This window comes from Leuciscus leuciscus (genome assembly GCF_965113295.1).
Source record: "Leuciscus leuciscus genome assembly, chromosome: 11".
In the NCBI taxonomy this organism is placed as follows: domain Eukaryota; kingdom Metazoa; phylum Chordata; class Actinopteri; order Cypriniformes; family Leuciscidae; genus Leuciscus; species Leuciscus leuciscus.
In genome coordinates this window covers 30,010,140-30,031,357 of record NC_138735.1, presented here as the reverse complement: position 1 = coordinate 30,031,357, position 21,218 = coordinate 30,010,140, and the positions used below count along the sequence as shown (strand labels likewise).

Genomic DNA, 21,218 nt, shown 5'->3' with positions numbered 1-21,218 from the left:
GAATTGGCTCCTTTTCAACTGAATTGGCCACAACACACAGGAAGTTGAACTTGAATGACAGGAAGAGGAATTTTTCTGAACTGCAATTCAAAGAAATGCAACACATGTGATGAATTCTGGGAAAATGAATATGTGAATAATATATGACATGGTTCAGTTTTCAGGAAATGCATGAACTGATTAAATGAATGCAATGTCACTTTGAATAAAAGCATCTGCCAAATGCATGACTGTAAATAAAAACTAAATATACATTTCTATAGGTTTCAAACTTCTATCTATCCAAAAAGCATTCTCTATTCAATTCTGAATGTCATTTGACACCATTAGACATCAATTAAAGTGATACAGAATTACAGCTGATAAATACCAGGACAAAGACATACATCAACTAATAATTTATTTGTATATTTGATTAATTCAGTGGTCATTGCAGTTACAGAGACAGCAAATAAAACGGGTGATGAGAAGGAGAGAAACTCTCCCAGTACGTTAGACGGAAGAATATTCCTCACGTGGAAACAAAGTCCATCATCAAACTGCACATTTACTCATGTATGTACATCTTCATACAGACACACATCACATTCAGTCTAATGGATGTACAAATACATACACATATTCATTCATACACAGATATGAAAAATATACAGTCGTGTGCAAATGCCTGTGGCTAATCTAAACGTTCGGTTTATTTCTGCTCATTTTAATGCAGAAAAGCTGTTTATTTGCTGCAAGTCTTCAAAGCTGGTTTAGCACACGCTCAGTCGGGATGGCAGTAAAATGTTCTTGCCAAAATGAATCAACCAAACATGAATTGTGGGAACTGTGCCCTAACTTTTGCACACAACTATAAACACAAATACATTCGCACAAGCAGAAACATTCTGCACACGTCTGCCGAATCCCTCCAGAAACAGAATTCAGTCTTTTTCTAAAATTGTTCATTTATTTAATGACATCAGGGTCATTAAAATCTGTAATCTGCACCGCTCATGCAGCAGGAAAGCTTTTATATGTTTATAGTCTCTCATCCAAACCACGTCCAGGAGTAAAATGAAAATGGAAATTGCTGTGGAAATGGCATTTCCTTCTGCATCTCCACAGCCTCGGCTAAGTTCAGGAGGGAATAATAGCGTACTAGTCAATGTTTGCACTACTTGAGTTGTTGTATTACTCTGATTTGCCACTTATATAAAATATTCAGCTTTTTAAAAATAGTATGTGAAACATTATGCAACAATAAGCATTTAGTATGCAAAGACATGATCATCACATGACCCCATAAAGTTGCATGTTTAACTCGTCCCGTCTTGTAAATATGGTTGTTTTGCAATTTCAATCCAATTTTGTGCAAAAAGTTCTTAACTTTTGGCAGTCAGATCACAAAAAAAAAACCTGTTGATAGTAATTCCTGTGCATTTGTCACACTGCAAATGGAAGGTCAAGTCGAGTGCATTGCATTGTGGGATACAGTGTTGCACGCAGAGCACTTGGCAACGTTTGGAATGGAGTATTATCATATTGCTTATCATGCAGTAAACACTGCATACTGTTTATTAATAAGAAAAGTATGTGAAATAGTATGCAGTATGGATGATAAACCATACGCTAGTATGCTAATAGTATTCCATTCCGTACATATCCCCAGTCCAAGATTCTGAAGTATGTGAATATAATGATTTATTTGCCACGTTCTGTGGTCGGTGTGCGTCATGATGTGTGTGAGAGTTTACCATAGTGTATCCACGGATGCTGGTAAAAAGTATTAACATTTTAACACTACTTCAGTTAACTCTCCTGTTAGTTTAACAAAAAAGCAAACATTGGCATACAAAAGACTAGTTATGGCATAAACACAGACATCTATCAACATAAAATACTCAAACAATAGAAATCATGTTATAAACATTCTGTCATCATTCACTCATTCATTTCTCTCTTCCGTGGAACAGAATATGAGACGTTGGTTAGGGCGGTGATTTGTTTTTTGACCAATAAAAGGGTTGTTTACTTCTTTAATGTGGCAAAGAGACAGTGTAAAACAAACGTTTGGACTGAAATTCATTTCAACATGATCAGAGCTATTTCATCTCAATTTAATCCTTCACTGTGATTCCTTCATTTCACTGAAAAATGAATGATATTTGACAAAGCAGATACACTGAGGTCCCAAAGTTTGAAAGCCTGAAAATCTGCTATTTTTATTTATTTGTTTTAAAGCTAGAAACAAACAAAGAAGTTTTAAGTGTAAAAATAACATATAGAGCCAAGTTATGGTGTAAAATGTTGCCGCTATTTCTAGTGATAGACTGATATTTGGGGCCATTATTAGTCAAATAATACTGGGAACATGATCTTGGTTGTTCATGTCAACTGCTGCACCAAATACCACCAAACTTTAAAGTGCCCCTATTATGCTTTTTCAGATGTTACATTTGATGTAGAGTGTAATAGAGCTGTTTGTGAATGTAAAAGGTCTGCAAAGTGTCAAAGATAAATGGAGTTATTGTCTCCCGAAAGAAAAAATTGATTCTGAATCTGAACCGCCTGAAACGAGTCGTCAGTAATTCCAGTCTCACTTCCTGCTCGAACCTACGAAGAGTTGTAACACATTTGCATAATGTCAGCCTGTGGTCATTAACTGCCCGCGAACAACATCTACTTTTTGTAGCTGAGACCAGAAGAGTTTGGTTCGTGTTATCGTCATATCGAGAAGATGCTGTTTTTTGCGCTATGAAAGCAAATCAACTTTGATGCACTTCCTAAGAATGAGGACTCAGGCTCAAATTGATATGGTAAAACCGACGCCATCGTTACAGTTCGTATTACTGTGTATCAAGTGCTGAGGAAGAGTAGAAATTCAGATATGGTAATGGATGTTTGGTTTCCGATGTTTTGGTAGACCAATCACAACAGACTGAGCCGTCTGACCAATCAGAGCAGAGTAGACCAATCACAACAGACTGAGCCGTCTGACCAATCAGAGCAGAGTAGACCAATCACAACAGACTGAGCCATCTGACCGATCAGAGCAGAGTAGACCAATCACAACAGACTGGGCCATCTGACCAACCAGAGCAGAGTAGACCAATCACAACAGACTGGGCCATCTGACCAACCAGAGCAGAGTAGACCAATCACAACAGACTGGGCCATCTGACCAATCAGAGCAGAGTAGACCAATCACAACAGACTGGGCCATCTGACCAATCAGAGCAGAGTAGACCAATCATAACAGACTGGGCCATCTGACCAATCAAAGCAGAGTAGACCAATCACAACAGACTGAGCCATCTGACCAATCAGAGCAGAGTAGACCAATCACAACAGACTGAGCCATCTGACCAATCAGAGCAGAGTAGACCAATCATAACAGACTGGGCCATCTGACCAATCAAAGCAGAGTTGACCAATCACAACAGACTGGGCCATCTGACCAATCAGAGAAGAGGAGACCAATCACAACAGACTGGGCCATCTGACCAATCAGAGAAGAGGAGACCAGTCACAACAGACTGGGCCATCTGACCAATCAGAGCAGAGTTGACTAATTAAAACAGACTGGGCCGTCTGACCAATCAGAGCAGAGCAGCTCTCGGAAAGCTGGGGTTTAGAGAGAATGAATCCTTTATCAAACCCATTCAGACACTGTGAAAAAAGAGCTGATACTGCAATGTATATTCTGAGAAAATTAAAGTGTTTTTCTTTCTTTTTTTTAACCTTTGATGCATATAAACTTATTATAGTAGACCTCAAAAACAACATTTGGAACCTTTAAAATAGCATAATATGGACACTTTAATGTCAATTTTCAATGCAAATTGTTAATGCTGATAAAGCATTGGTCTCAGACTTTAAGACCGCACTGCATATGTGTGTCTGTTTGACACACTTTCTCACAGTAAGAGATGCAAACAAGAACAACACACGCCATTATTCTCGTCTTTGTCTTGTCTTTTAAATGGTCAGACGGCAGATAAAAACCGAGACGTTCAGTAGTAGAAGAGAAAGAGTGACAGACATCAGGACAGAGCATTAGCCCTGAAACATGCTCTACAAATGTATGCAAACACTCTCAGCAAAGCTCAATTTCAATCGTTGTTAGATTCAGAAACGTACCAGAATGCAATTCACGAAGCTGTGCAGGTACACACTGCATTCTCGTCACGGCCACAAGAGGCGTTAGGATAAAAGTCTTCTACAATGAATTTTCTATTACAGATGGACTACTGTACACGGCTGGAAGACACTACACAATTTTTCCCCGATTTACAGTCTGGAGGAGTCGACGCTAGTTGCCTAAAATCTGTAGATTCCGGAAATTTCACAGAAAATCATGTAGTGTATGACGGGCACAGATTTATTTAGCTTCAAATTATGAATCCGTCCAGTTGGAGGAGATCAAACATGATTAGCTGCGTCCCAATTCAGAGGCTGCATCCTTCAAAGGCTGATTGCGTCACATGTTCGAAATGTCTTGAAAGTCTTTTAAACGTCGTGTAGTGTATTCCAACCTTAAGTTTAGTTAAACTGTTGACTATATATGCTAGTATTTTCCATGAAAACAAACAGATTTTTTGAATAAATCAGTAGTGACCACGGCTAAACCACTACAAAAGCAGTCCAAACAACTCATGGACTATAATCATGAATATCTGACACCATTTGATGACTTTAATTAGTCAATATTCACTGATATTCTCCTCTCAGTTGTGCTCTGATTTAATTCAGAGTTCATGTGGATTACTTTCATAGTGATTTTTGTCATTTTCGTGGAGCTTAATCCGTATTTATATGGAAAAGAAGGCAATTTTCCTCTTGCATCCCACAGAATAAAACACTATGGGCTTTTGAAATAACATTAGTGTGAGTAAATGAAGAAAAAATATTCATTTTTGGGTGAATTTTGAGTGAACCATCACTGGAATGACAGACATTTGTTCCCACCACAGTAACTCAGTAAGCATGTTAAGTATGCCCAGTGAAACCATGTTTGCCACGCATTCATGCATTTGCATACTTGTACAGAGTGTTTCTTTCGATAGGACTGTTAATGGACATTTCTGCACTATAAAAAAATCCTTCAGAATCAAAGTAGACATCCACACGTACGGCACACAACCCACAGCTATGAGAAGGCTTAATAATGTCTTCAAACGTGAAATTATCCAGGCTGACGATGATGACGATGAAGATTTTGAGGTTTTCAGAACTGAAGCGAGCAGCATGTGGTGAACACCAGTGTGACCAACGGATGAAGGCCACAAAGACGAGAAGAACCGAACCAGATGCGGACAGAATCGTTCTGCTGATTTGTAATTTGAGGACGTATTTCATATTTGATTGATTAAATTGTGGCTTTGAGAGGAAATGGAATCAGTCCGTGTGCTGTGTGTGTGTGTGTGTGTGTGTGTGTGTGTGTGTGTGTGTGTGTGTGTGAGAGAGAGAGATTCAGTGGTGTGTGATTAGAAACAGTCTTTTTAACGGTCCCTTTAGAAGGCTGACCAACAGGACGACATATCAAATAACGCACTGGAAACGTACAGACGACAACACGCAGAGTTCGGTCTCGCAGTCTCCCGCGTACGCAGGACAGTGGTCAATAATAAAGAGTTCCCTGCAATCCCATCACGCTTTGCTGCACTTGCCTTTCTTCTCTTTGCGCTGGAACTTGCGCAGTCGTCGAGTCCAAATGTCCCTCCACTGAATGACCAGGCTGTTTTTGTCGGCCTGCAGTCCCGGGCGCTCGGGGTTCGTGCCGCCCTCAGTAGTGCCCAGGATGAGGAAGCGTTTGCCCATGTGTATTCGTGGACATTTGCAGGCCAGATCCTTCATATGGACCCACAGCACGTGATCGCCTCTCTTCAGCGGCTCTCCACGACTCTTGTACACGGACATCAAATTCACGGCAAATTTAGCCCAGTCGCCGACGGTCTCCATGTCCAACACACTGACCTGGACAGCTACACACACACACACACACACACACATATATGAGAACGCTACACCAGATACGGTTAACAATAAGGCTGTTTTTTGCATTGAATCAAATACTTCTTAAATAAAAAGCATAGTGATCTGTACATTACAAATGAAATTGAGAGATTTTCCCAGTGACTGAAAGGTAAGAACGGAATCTTTAAAAATAACATGATAAAGGAATTGTACCGTAGTCCTTTTTGCAGTATTTCTTCATGTTTATCTTGAGATTTCCCTTCAGTGGTTTACAGTACGAGTCACAATCTGACAACACAGACATTTGTAATTAGAATTAAAACATACTGTGAAAAATAACAATCTACAACGTCTAAAACACGACAATCCATCTATCTATCTATCTATCTATATATCTATCTATCTATCTATCTATCTATCATATTTATGCTGGTTCAGGCTGGTTTATGCTGGTTTGGCTGGTGGACCAGCATTGCCACACTGTGTAATTGGTGAAGTTGGTTGACCAAGGACCTCTTGCTGGTTAAGCTAGTTAGGAAGCCTGGCCTGGTGTTTTCAACATAGTATTGTGAGTGTTTAAAGTCCCCCTGTGGTGAAAATCAAGTTTGAACAACATGAGGGTGAGTAATTACTGACAGAATTAAAATTTTCGGGTGAACTAACCCTTTAAAACTGCAGGGAACCAAAGACAGTCTCAAAAACACGCTTTGAAATCGCTTGTGTTTCTGACGTCACAAACTACCTTGTAACCAATCAGATCAACGTGTGATCGTCAACGAGTGGATCTCTGAGCTGAGTGAGTGAGTGGAGGCGGGGCTCATTTGCATATTCACAGAACCGCGTATACTAAATGAGGCAAGGGTGTCGAGTTACATTCGAGCAATTTTAAGGCACAAATAAAAAAAAATTCAAGGAAATAAACATTTAAATGTCATTTTGGTGATCAAAGATGAGTTTTAAAGGATAAAATTATTGACTACAGGGGGACTTTAAGAGTGTGTGCAAGAGTTGTCATGACATTAGTGTGTGAGTGAGTGTCGGTTTCAGGCATCGCTCACACTGTGTGAAGTGTTCAATGAACCAGAAGAGCTGTTGAAAACGCACACAATTCCTTCAATTCTCTGCATTCACACACACCTCTGTTTCACTTTCACTCGTGACAAGGACAGATTGCGAGTTCTCCGCCCCTTTCCACCAGTGTTACAAAGCGGAACAGCAGAGAAAACTAAGCATTACTTCCTCTGTCCGTCTCTAATCTCTGTCCTGAACGTGTGTGTGTGTGTGTGTGTGTGTGTGTGTGTGTGTGTGTGTGTGTGTGTGTGTGTGCACTAACTTGCAGGCTCCTCTGTAGTGCTGATCACAGCTGTCGGCTTTATAACAGGGATTTCTGAAAGACACAGTACAGTATGACGTCAGTGTTTAGACCAGTAGCTCAAACAGTAGATTTGACGATTCTCGGGAAATGCAACAAATAAAACTATATAGACATATTTAAAATTATATTCACTTTTTTTTTTAAAGACAAAAATGCACAACAAAATGACTAAAACTAACTTAAATAAAAAATGTAAACTGAAAATATAAAAACGAATTCAAAATATAAATAAAAACTCTCAATGACAAAAAAAACACTGGTGTGAGTGTATATACTTAGTTATACTTTGGGTGTCCTGATTAAAAAAATTATATATAAATAAAGTGTTTTTTTAATGCAAAAAGTTTTCTGGAGTGTATGTCTGAAAAATAAACGTGTGTGTGTGTGTGTGTGTGTCACTCACTAATGCATGGGGCGACGGGTGATCGGCTCTGCTGATACCCTTTAGCACAGCGGTTGCAGGTGATGCCGGTCACCCCGTCTTTACATGGGCACTGACCCGTCGTCTGGTTACACGTTTTACCTGCAGCTCCCACCGGATGGCAGTCACATGCTGGAGAGAGAGAGAGAGAGGGAGAGAGAGAGAGAGAGAGAGAGAGAGAGAGAGAATTAAAATTTTAACAAAACATTTATTTTACAATTCTTATACACCACTCAACACAATTCCAATATAATAATAACCACAATAATACACATTACATTAGTAATACTCATTGTAACACAAGAAAAAAATAAAAGTTCATCTATAACAGAGCAAACTGCATCATTATAACACCACTGGTTTGAAAAAAACATCAAGTCCTTCATCATCTTATAAAATTTTAAATCAATCCACACTCTTGATTTTATCCTTTTTTTTTTATAGATATAACTTCACATCCTTCTGACCCTTCAATTGCCATTTTGGCTTCACCTATAATGAAATTATAAGAGAGAGAGAGCGAGAGAGAGAGTGAGAGAGAGAGAGAGCGAGAGAGAGAGAGAGAGCGAGAGAGAGAGAGAGAGAGCGAGAGAGAGAGAGAGAGAGAGAGAGAGAGAGAGCGAGAGAGAGAGCGAGAGAGAGAGAGAGAGAGAGAGAGAGCGAGAGAGAGAGCGAGAGAGAGCGAGAGAGAGCGAGAGAGAGCGAGAGAGAGAGAGAGAGAGAGAGAGAGAGAGAGGGATGATCAGCTCTGGCACAGGCGCAGAAGGGAAGTCCAAATAATGGCCTTAGTCCCCGTCTGGACCTGTAAACATTGCCATGACACTCAATCTGTTACACACACTTCCCGTAACCACACACACACACACACTACTCTATCTCATTTAAAGTCACATGGCTCAATGATATTATATTAAAATATGGGCTGTATTTCAGGAATTACACATAGTAACCAGCGTTTCAGGCAACAACAAACAAAGAGTCACAGCATGGAAAACAGGTTTCATGAACTGCGTGACACACTTGAATACTCACACTCCACTGAAAATAAAGTGCAAAAAAACGGCTTGTTCAGAAATCATGTAATAATTCCACAACAAAGATCTACTTATACTACCAGTCAAAAGTTTGTGCGTATCTGCTTATTCTTTATTATGACTATTTTTCACATATTATAATAATAGTAAAGTTATTCAAACTATGACATGACAAAAAAAGTATGGGAATTATATAGCAACAATAAAATAAAATAAAATAAAATAAAATAAAATAAAATAAAATAAAATAAAATAAAATAAAATAAAATAAAATAAAATAAAATAAAATAAAATAAAATAAAATAAAATAAAATAAAATAAAATAAAATTAAATTAAATTAAATTAAATTAAAATGTATTATAATGTCCAGTAAAACATCTTAGTGGTTATTAATATTGAGCTTTCACCAGCAACTGTGGCTGATGGGCAGAAAAAATTAACTTTTATAATTATAATGATGGTTTTGTGTGTATTAGAGTTGTCCATAGTAGTGCTTGAGCATGTATGTGCGATTCCTCTCAGTGTTGAGACTCTCAATGCACACACACACACACACAGAGAGAGAGAGATAAGGTTTGAACAGCTGTGGCATCTGCAGGTGAGAGCTGGAAGTCCACAGTTCCAGAAGAGATTGAGCCGTGACTTCATCTGTGTGTGTGTGTGTGTGTGTGTGTGTGTGTGTGTGTGTGTGTGTGTGTGTGTGTGTGTGTGTGTGTGTGTGTGTGTGTGTGTGTGTGTGTGTGTGTGTGTGTGTGTGTGTGTGTGTGTGTGTGTGTGGAATTTAAGGAATTCTCAGGTGCTGTATCACAGTAACGCTGATAAGAGGTCTCAGCGCTCAACATGGGCGTTATCAAATTAACACTGACAGCACTACAAAAGAGCTCCTGATTGACACACACACACACACACACACACACACACACACACACACACACATCCATCCATTCAGTACAAATGTCAGGAAGCCACAAACATTTGCACCAGTAGTACTGGTTGTAGTTACCAACACACTAAACCTAATGCTATTTGGTTCATTTCAAACCAGCAGAGAGCAGCAGAAACAACTAGATTTTTACATTTGGAAACTCTTTATTTTGATGGTCCTCTTTAGACATTCTGTTGACGATAAGTAAAGTTGAACCTACATGTCAACTAACTCTCATTAGAGGATTAGTAGAGTATTAGTAGACTGTCTGCGTAATATCTGCTAACACTTCATTGTATCCCAACAGACATTCTACAGACTATAAGTAACTTTGCAAGCACATGTCAACTTATTCTACTAACTCTAAGAGTGAACTAATACTAATAAATCATTTATGTCTGTAGCACAAACACTGCAGGACCACACACACACACACACACACACACACACACACACACACACACACACACACACACACCACTAATAATAATGATCTTTCATAGATATTTCTCGTTATACTTGAATACTTAACCAATGCACCGGTTCTTATTTTGCACTGTCCACAATCTTTAGCACTGTGACTATCATCTACCATGTCTACCTCCTTCACAACCAGAGCATCTTCTGAAGTAGTAGTAGAAGTAGAAGAGATTTTAATGACATGTCAGAAGTTGAGGCTATTTTCATGTCAAGAGCTGAGCTACAAGATACACAAGAGTGCATATATTAAATACATTCAATTTCGGTTTGTTTTCCACCAAACCCTATCATATACCCCCAGAACACTTGGAATATATTACACGTCACATGGGATCATTATGTTATACTTTTGCATCTTTTTTAAAGGAACACGCCGACTTTTTGGGACTTTAGCTTATTCACTGTATCCCCCAGAGTTAGATAAGTCCACACACACCCTTCTCATCTCCGTGCGTGCCGTAACTCTGTCTGACGCACCCACCGCTAGCCTAGCTTAGCACAAAGACTGGAGGTAAATGGCTCCAGCTAGCATACTGCTTCCAATAGTGACAAAATAACGCCCCGTGGTGTAAATCACTCCGCAGAAGTAGCAGTGCTTCGCCTTCTGAGAATATAGTTCCCAGTATGTATACGGTTAGAAGATGGCTGTGTCTCATGTGACCTTGTTATTTGTACACGCTGTGACTAAATATACAAATCACAACATGTAAATAGGAAATGTTGGCGTTATTTTGTCACTTATTGGGAGCAGTATGCTAGCTGGAGCCATTTACCTCCAGTCTTTGTGCTAAGCTAAGCTAGCGGTGGGTGCGTCAGACAGAGTTACGGCACGCACGGAGATGAGAAGGGTATGTATGGACTTATCTAACTCTGGGGGATACGGTCAATAAGCTAAAGTCCCAAAAAGTTGGCATGTTCCTTTAAAGCTTGATGCTGGTCGCTATACACTGCCATTATATGAATGAGCGCGAGTGGGACATTTTTGAAAAATTCTCCATTTGTGGTCCGAAAAAGAAAGAAGGGCAGAGTAAATAATGAGTTCATTTTCATTTCAGGGTGAACTATCCCTTTAAGTGAGCTTCCTAAACAAACATGTTGTCTGCTAGCATTAAAAGCAGGACAGTCCGAGTATATCTCCTGTATATACTGTATATCCATCTTTACACTGACTGGTCTACCATCGGCATCTTAAATGCACTTTAGCATAAATTATATAAAACTTACACAAACACACAGGCACACAAACACTTTATCACTGTTAAATACTGCACATATAAACCATGTCACATATCCAAATAAATACATTTCAGCTCTTGGCACAGAAAATGCCGTTTTTGACAGCAGAATTATTGAGCGTTTTGTAGGAAGCAGACATTTTATGCAGCTTGTAATTTAACTTATAGAAAACCCTCTACATATGGATTGCCTTTTCCTTCCAGAAATGCTCAACTTACAAGACATCTTTTATCCAAACACTTGAATATTTCTCAAACTCTGATGTGTGTTTTCTTACAGTGCTGTGTTTGCTTTGGCTGGAGTGACGGCAGCAGATATATGAGCTTCATGTACAGGCTGCTCCCAATGCACTGTGGTTTTATTGAACTCTATACTATTTTTAGATTTTAATTTATATATATGTGTGTGCTACTGATTTTATGTGGAAGCTTTCAAACTGGAAAATACAGAGCATAAAATATTTTACACACATAAATACATTTTAACTCATAAAAAACTACTGAGTCACAGTCAGAAAATAAACATGAGTGTCTCTTATGTAACGGAGCAAGTTATAAAATCATATCTAAACACATCATTCCAGCAGTTTTCAAGGTCCAAAATTAAATTGGTCCGTAAATGGTGGTAAAAGACTAGACCAGGGATTCACAAACCTTTTTTGTCAGCTGAACCCCCTTGAACTGAGATATTGCCCTTAATATTTAAATAATTTAACGACATATTCGCATGTTCAAGGTTCTCTGATGTCAGTTAATGGTCAAATGACATGCAGACAAACAAGTAAAATATTTAATATTTTTAGTAAGTGTTTTATTTTTATTATATATATATATATAGTATTTTTTATAATATATTATAATTCATTATTTTATATTTTTATGATTTAATTAGCTTTTCATATACTCACGATCCCCCTGCACGAACAATAATACATAAATTATCATCCAAAAATCGTCATGCTGTTCCTCAATACCATCATTTGTAAGTACTTTAAACAGCTGTAAGATATATTTTTTAGAAGACAACACATAACAGATGTCCTCAGAAATCTCACTTGAATTTCAAAGTTTTTATTTGTATACTTGTCTCTTTGTGACAGCTCTTGTAAAACATTATCTGACAGAAACATTGCCCTGCTTATTTGAGCGGTTGCAAATGGATTGAGTCTGGACTTTCTGTTTGTATGAGCAATAGAGGACAGGGGAAAATCTGTTTGGAAACAGTCATTATTTTTGTGATTCCGAGTGTTGCCACTAGGGGCGCAGAAATGACACACAGCTAATGTAAATGAGGTGATGCCAACACTTGCACTATTTTAACTCATTGGGGATTAGAGATGAAGGAATACAAATAAAAATCTCTCATTGAAGATAAAGATCTAAACATCTGATGTCAACCTGCCAGTAAATGAAATGTAGTGTGGTACCTTTGCAGGCTCGGCGGTGTGTGATGGGTTTGGCCATGTCCCGGTAGAATCCCTCTTTACAGTAATGGCAGTGTCGTCCAGCGGTGTTGTGTCTGCAGTTCATACACACTCCTCCGCTCTTACGGCCCGAGAGCTTATATAACTCCATGTTAAAGCGGCAGCGTCGCGCGTGCAGGTTACAGTTACACGCTATAAAGAAAGAGAGGGTGAACACGTTATTGACGAAAGCTACCTGTTTTTTATGGATATGCATATGGTGTTTTTTCTCAAAAATACAATATCACTAAAAGGGTTTATAGGAGAAGCTTTACAGCTCCACAAAGAACATCATATTCTCCTGTTCTTTAGTTCTCTAGCTTTAAAGAAACTAAAAAGAAAACCACTGATCTGCAGAACCTGTAATGAAACAATCTATTAGTCTCCAAAGAACCATACAGCAACCCTGTACACCTGAAACACTCATCTTTACTGATCCTTTATTTTCAAGTCAACATGAAACAAGATTTGCGATGGATTTTAAAGTGTTTTTAGATTGTTAGACTAAATAATACGATTTGAATATTTGTTCAAATTAACCACCAGCCAACATGGCCTAGATGTTAATTTTAGCTAGCTATTTTTTTTCATAAGTTATTACATTTTGATGAAATAAAAAAAATTAAAAAAAATTAAAAAAAAGAAATGCACTGATCAACCGGTCATCAATAGGAACCAGACGTTTTGTTGCTCCAAACACATGATCGGCAAACTTTTTTTTTTTATGGCCGATCTCTGTTCCGGACTTGCACACAAACTGCATTGGAATAATTTCCCAAAAATTATTGGCCAGAGATGTAGCATGTCAGCGTGTCAATATATGGACGCAAAAATAAAGAGAGCACAGACGTGCCAGCAGAGAAAATACTGTACACAGCAAAGCTCACTGTTCCCGATGTTTGAAATATTGGAAGGAAAATATAAATATTGAATTGAGGGTGAGGGTTCATATGAATGTAAGGGAACTGACTGTCTTCAGAAAAGTTTTGATGGCATTTTCTTTTCCTCTTACCTCCGTACCATCGGTTAAACGCCACAGCCTACCTGAGTATTGTAGTTGACCATGTCCATCTGTAAACCTCACTCCCTTGATCTCAAGACGTGTGCTAGCGACTGACACTAGAGGCTGTGGTCTTTAGTGTCCTAGTTAGCGCACTAACCTCCCATGCCGGAGACGCCTGTTCGAATCCCGCTCAGAGTGGGTTGAGTAGGACCGGTTACAATTGGTGCCGTGACCCGGATGGGAGTGAGTGTAAAGGAGGCCAGCCAGTTAGAGCTGTGCAGGTAAACCTCACTCCCCTGATCTTAAGAGGTGCACTAGCGACTGATGCTAGAGGCTGTGGTCTTTAGCGTCCCTGTTAGTGCATCCGCCTCCCATGCCGGAGACGCTGGATCGAATCCCACTCAGAGCCCTGTCGAATATGACCACAGTGTACCATTTTCTGATGGCTACTTCCAGCAGGATAACGCACCATGTCACAAAGCTCAAATCATCTCAAACTGGTTTCCTGAACATGATGAGTTCACTAACCGCCTCCACAACCACCAGATCTCAATCCAATAGAGCAGCTTTGGGATGTTTAGGAACGGGAGATCTTGGTTGTGCAGCTGACAAATCTGCAGCAACTGTGGGATCTGCTTTAAAAAGTAAATTTAGTTTTTTAAATGCATACCTGTTTCATCGTGAAGCGTTTGATTTTGTCCGTGTGCATGTGTGTGTGTCTGTTATTACAGGGCCAATTTGTATGGAATTCTGTGGTTAATGAAACCTGCTCGGGCCATTCCCTAACACACACACCATCTGCTGCTCTGTGTGAGTGTGTGTGTGTGTGTGATGGGGGTCATGAACAGGGGGTGTAATTTCGGGGGGATTCTGGGCTAAAGTCAACAGGGTGAGATTACAGCAAATTCAGCTCAATAAACGTCTGCAGGCGATGTGTGTGTGTGTGTGTGTGAGCGCGGTAAGGGTGTGTGCATTTCTCTAAATGAAATTCCAAACGTGTGACAAAAAGCACACACAGATTCACACCCAAATAGAAAGCTACAGTCTCACAAACGCACAAGACGGAGATTGAATTATTAAAGCACGCAGTCCAGTCTAAATGTGAACCGTTTCTAGGGCGTTTCCAGATGAGGGTCTGATTTGAGCAAGAAGGAAAAGAGTGCAGGTTTTCTGATATCTCTCAGCGCTGCGTTTGTGCCTTGAGCATGGTACTTAATCTAAAGTTGTTCCAAGGGTCTTTCTCAATGGCACCGTTCCTCTATTACAAGAGCTTTCCAAACACAGCTGAAAGCACTCAAACCTATTAACCTGAGGTTAGAGCAAACCCAGAGCTCCAAATTCATTTCTGTAGAGCAGGAACGTTAGTTTGATGGAGCGAGCTCTACAGGTATGCACTGAACTACACCCAAAAACACATTTCTGGAAATGCCATACATCTTGTACTTCGTGTATGATAGGCACGGTGCATTTTGCAAAAATTAGAACTTATGTTTCGGATTATGATGTCTAAATCTTAAAATGATATCTTAATATTACAATCAAGCAATATGAAAACACTAACAGTGTACATCTCGCCACAATGATGTGATGGCCAGAGCGTTGCAATTAGGTTGATAGTCTCTTCTCAACAAGCTGCACAATTTAAGACATGATTCATGTCCATATAGAACAAATGGTGAAGGATATAATTGTGCTGTTTAATATCTAAAGTTACTAGTTTGTTCAAATCACTAACAAAGCATGGGCAACAGTGATAGTGATGCTCTTCTTAGTGAACACCACTAATAAAAAAAAGAGCAAAACCACAGAATAACACCTTTCACAGAACATCACCTGTGCGCTTTAACACACATATGTTTTATCAACTAAGAATAACAGCTCATTAAAAATTCCATCCCTGGTTTTATGTGAGCATAAATATCAGAACATTTGGCTCACAGGTGTTTCTAATTGATTAGGCGTTTCCTGTTGCGTAGATTGTTCACACATGAAAGAGTCGCGAAGTTTTCACGGCTCTGTTCAAATCTTTTGTTTTTGCCTGCGAGAGAAAAGCGAGTGATTTGGGATTCTGGAAGAATTAGGAAAATTGGCATAACACAAGAGTTGGGTGTAGTCAAAACAGCAATTTGGCAGTGAGGCAACTCTGAAACTGAAGCTGGTAAAGCTACAAGCTACTCATAATTTAAATTACAAACAAGCTTACTTACAAGAAAAAATGGCTTACTACTCTGAAATGATTTTAAACAGACAATATTTTTGTAATTGTATAACTGCAAACAGAACCTGTGAATCTGATTCATTTTAGTGAATTCAGATGATCGTCTGAACAAAAAAAGTGTTCACGTTAGTCGAGTGTTTTACAAAATTGATTTAAATAAAATGTGCGAATGAAGAGATTCACTAAAAGAGAAAGAGGACAGTTTAAGATCCCAGGTTTCAACATTCAAATAAACATTTGTCAATAAAATGAGCAACAGTCTCCAGAACACTGTACGAAACCTGCCAGGATTTGTTGGCTAGCCCTTCAAAAACAAACCAGGATGATGATTCAAAACAACCAGAAAACAGGAAAATGTAGGATTAGTCCGTTAGCGGACATGTTTTTAATCTTGTAAGTTCTATTCAACTGAACAGGCATTTCACTGGCTGAAGAGTGACTAACCCCGAAACTCCCAGAAACAGGCAACAGCTGGAAGTTTCTCCTCTGAAGGTTTGGCACAAGACGAGAGCGCAAGACCAGCGACGTTGATGAGTTACAGACACTCAAGCTGGAGATCTCGGACTATTTTATAAGCTTTATATTTGTTTTGAAATGTCACGATACTTACGCTCACATAAAATGGAGTAATAGGGTGCTGAGAATGCTTTTATTTATTAATTTACTTAATTGGTTACATGTGTTTAGACGAGCCAAACATAAAAGGTGGCATTTAGTATTTTTGGTTTACAGGCATCTTTCAGACTGTTTAGATACTGCTGGAGTGAGCAGGAAATATAGAAATCCAGTCCAAATTTCTAGATGGCTTTGGTTTTACACAAGAGCACAAACCAAGTACTTCGACAAATGTGTCCTTTGAATCGTAGCACGCAAAGAAACAAAACGACAAGCTAGTTCAATTGTTGGCAGACTAACAAATAAACAGGAAGATAAACACATCTCTACAAGGTTTCTCTGCAGCATCACAGCTTTATATCATTAACGCTCTGTGTGGCGTTTTTTCCCTCGGAAGCAGCATGTTTTGGTTTGTGACGTATAGGAAATCTAAGGCAGTAAAAGTGGGCTTGTGTGTGTGTTTAATGAGGATATGGTTAGTACTCATACTTCCAGTGTCCTGTGCAGGTGGCCGTGACTAGCAATAATACACACATACGGCTGCGTCCCAAATCACACACTCTCTTGAGTAGGTACTTATTTTGAATAAGTAATTACTTTGCAACTTAAAAAGTGTGTTCTATGTAGTATGAATGTGTGTAGAATTAATGTAATCTGGATGTACTACATTTCCCATGCTGTCATTAGGCTTGTGTTGCTTCACTGTCATTCACAGATCCTCTCCTGTGGCCTCATGGGATAGTAAAGTGTCCACCGAATGCACACTTCAGAATCTGGCCAGAAGTATTAGGTCATCCGGGGACTTTTTGCCTTCTCTATAATGAGTACTGTGAATTCGGACATACTTATTTTGTTACGTACTGTTTTTCCGAATACTATAGTAGGGAACTAGGGCTGATAGACTATATTATATCGAGATCTTGATCAAATTTACGTCCATGACAGTGATAAGCTCTGGACATTTTTACTCGATTTGGATTAATCTAACAGCCTATCACACAGCAGAAATAAACACGACAACAGCCAGTCAGTGCATGTCGCTAATAAGTGATTTCTGCGTGTCTGTGTGTGAATTAGTAATGGGTCCATCATTAGTTAATTTTGAACGAATCTTTAATATGACTCTGGAACAACGAGTTGCCTCAGAGAATCAGAGAGTGATTCATTCATTTTGTGTTGATCGCACATCCGAAACATCCTACAGGTTCTGTACCGGAAACAGAAATGATTAGTTCACCTCCCGAGTCTTAGGGTCTGAGGCCTTGTCCCAAATGAAACCCTAAGCCCTTGCGGTCTTCCTCCGAATCCACACTTTCATGACATAACGCCGCTTTGACTGTCGGGTAGAGGTCTCTGCAGAGCCACCCTTCTGAAGTACCCTTCTGTAACCTAAAAAGACAAATGGGACACCCTATGGTCTTGTGGACTTAACGCACAATCATCCTCGGCGGCCATTGTAAGTCCACAAGATCGCAAGTGTATATGAAGTGTGTTATTTGGGACAGGGCCTGAGTCGTTCGTTCATTTGTTACGTGACTTGACAGCCGAATTGGATACAATAATTCCCAACTTCCTTGCGCGTAGGTATTTATTTATTATTATTATTATTATTATTATTTTTACTCTTACAATGTGCTGCGTTTCTGGTCTCAAATTGTAGCTTATTCCTTACAATTTATAAATTTGTAAATTTCTATCATGATGGTTCTTTTCCATAACAGCGAATGTCGAAATAAAGAGATGGTCAATGCTTTAAACTTTATCCGTATAATAAATATAATACATACAGTCAGTCAATAATACTATCGTAATGTTGTAAGATACTGAGAAAGGAAGCGGTCACGTGACAAAAGAACGAACGACACAGACGCGAAGACTCGAGAGGTCAACTAATCATTTCTGTTTTCCTGAGTTATATTAACAGACTACATGGCCTGAAGACCCAGATAAGCATAATTTCTGTTTGTCATAATTTGGCCTTGGCTGCATTATAGTTTTCTTTTTCGAAATGTGATTAACGATTAGTTTTGTGATAACAAAATTAATTAATATTTTTTCAAGTAATTTGGTTCATTTGGTTATTCTGCTGAAATTAACCAAAGATTAATTAATTTTGATTAACGAGATTCAAAGAGCCAAATCTGTAATGATCCATCACTGAATGAATGAACGGAACGGAGTATTTTCGTCTGATACACAAACTCACACACATGTGAAGTTCACGGTGTTTTCAGCATCTGTAGTCTCAATATGAGGCCATGAAACACATGACCTTCAGCAGAGCTTCTTCTGAAAGTCACTTCACGAGCTTCAATGTTTCATGAAACTACCGTCAAATACACACTGAAACATAGATCTTCACGACAAACCGTCAAAATAAAAGTTCGGTTTAACCTCACGAAAATAAATCACTACTGTAAATGTATAAATGTACTCCTCAAAGTAATAATAATAATACTGTTATTCTAAGGAATATCATACAACCAACCAAGATATTTTTGTATCCATGTTTTAAGTTTATACAGTTCTGTTGTGCAGCATAAAAAAAAAAAAAATTGTAAATGTAAATTAAGATAGGTTTTCATTTGATTACATTTTAAAAGCTTTATTAAATTTGTTTAATTTATATAAATTTGTATTAAATCACAAAACACAGAATTACTGTGTGATAATTAATAGATAAAAAAAAAAAAGTGTGATAATTAATATTTTTGGCCATTTCGTCCAGCTCTATAGGGAACTGCTATATAGTTGAACTTAATTTAACTGTCAGACCCTCCATTGTGGTCCGCCACTCATTAGTCTGTTATACCTCTGCTAATCTCTTTGTCCTTGTTCTCTCAGCTGAATGGGGGATGATTTTAACGAGATCACACTGAACGACTGCCAGGTCGGGCACAAAATCTGCGGGAGTCCTTGGCGTGTGTTGAGGCGAGAAAACGAGGGAGTCGAGCGTGTACTGGGGGTCATTTGGAGACGGGGCCACCAAACCAGAGCAGATGGCATGAGAAGAGGCAGAGCGAGAGGTGAGAGGAAAACGCACAGAGCTCCGAACTAAATTCTGGGTTTCATTACACGAAAGAAAACGAAACTATCGGCAAACTCTCATCTGACAGAGTGGACAGGAAGAATTAGACGAGGCAGAGAGATTTATGGGAGACATTAGCGATACTAATGGAGTGTCAGGACTGCCCGACTGGAGCATTTGGACACGATATATCTTTCCTGACACAAAGATTAATGCATTTACACTATTCAGCTAATTTTTCGTTTAGCAATAATACTGCTGTCTGATAAGATAAGATAAATATCTGCAGCTGCTACTGATCTTCAACATATGGATATATGTATGTACATCTATAAATATTAGTTAGAATCCCTAAAAAAACTACAGCGTTATGGTACAATAATGGTATATTACCATGGTACTTTGTTTTCTGTAATTTAATTGCACTTCCTTCTGATGTAATTACACTAAATACTAAAATATATATAAATATATGGAACAATTCTATACAAAAAACAATAGTATCAAAAGTTAACGTCTAATGTTAAATGTACATTTTTATTGTACCCTTCTCTCTTTATAAGCTTTGCTCAGTTCAATCAAGAATAATTTATGAAATTTTGCATTTATTTGAAAGAATTAAAAGAGTAGTTTCATGCCTTTCCTATTATTGTTCAACTGGTCGAGATTGATATGGGATTTAGAAAGTAATTAGTAATAAGTAATCCAATACTTTTAAGAGAGAGTAATTAGTACAGTAATTTAACTACACCGATGAAGATGTAATTACTTTTTTAGAGTAACTTACCCAACACTGTTAACTATATTTAACATAAATTAATGACATTTTTACATAAGCTGTAGCTATAAACTGCTTAAATCAACTGGATTAAGTCAAATTCACTGAACAGAAAGTGTTTGTGTTGCTTTATAAGACCCTATATTGCAAAAGTCTGTTGATAAATCGATGCATTTTCTGCAGGGTCTAGCATATTATGTCCATCAAAAATGCGTTCGCACCTATGCGTCTGCTACACGGCGCAGCCAGTGTGAATTCAGCGTTAATATGGCCGCCAAAAGAAATAAACGTTGTTTTCGTGTGCGGTGTGAAACGCCTAGTACTCTCATTCTGCTGTCAGCAGCGTTCTGCTCTGAGCGTCGACTGTTCAGACATGTCCTGAGAGAAGAGGTTTATGTAAAGATTAACATACTGCAAGACAGACATACGCAAACACAAATCTCTGTCCTGCACTCGTGTGTGTGTCAGTCTGTATGTATTCTATGGAACGCATCCAGAATTAATACAGATACACCCGAAGTAATCCAAACCCAATAAATCAAGTTCAGACGTGAGATGCGATGAGAATTAACCTTCACGTTTTTGCCAAGTGATCGTTTCATAACACCACACTGTGGCTCTGTTTCAGATGTAGGGAGATGCTTTAGAAACTGTACCTTATTTTGGCCAAATTTGATGCAAATG

At 38.6% G+C, this 21,218-nt stretch overlaps 1 protein-coding gene across 3 annotated transcripts in view; it reads right to left on the bottom strand.

Moving 5' to 3' along the window:
* Positions 1-383: 383 nt before the first annotated feature.
* Positions 384-21,218, bottom strand: part of ntn2 (netrin 2) — a 32,013-nt gene continuing 11,178 nt past the window's right edge. For all 3 annotated transcript variants that reach the window (XM_082183459.1, XM_082183458.1, XM_082183460.1), the window contains 5 exons: positions 12,857-13,045; positions 7,737-7,886; positions 7,292-7,345; positions 6,172-6,246; positions 384-5,966 (listed from right to left, as the gene is read on the bottom strand). In XM_082183459.1, coding sequence (XP_082039585.1) covers positions 5,632-5,966; positions 6,172-6,246; positions 7,292-7,345; positions 7,737-7,886; positions 12,857-13,045 — 803 coding nt within the window. In that variant the 3' untranslated portion in view covers positions 384-5,631. The remainder of the gene's footprint in view (positions 5,967-6,171; positions 6,247-7,291; positions 7,346-7,736; positions 7,887-12,856; positions 13,046-21,218) is intronic.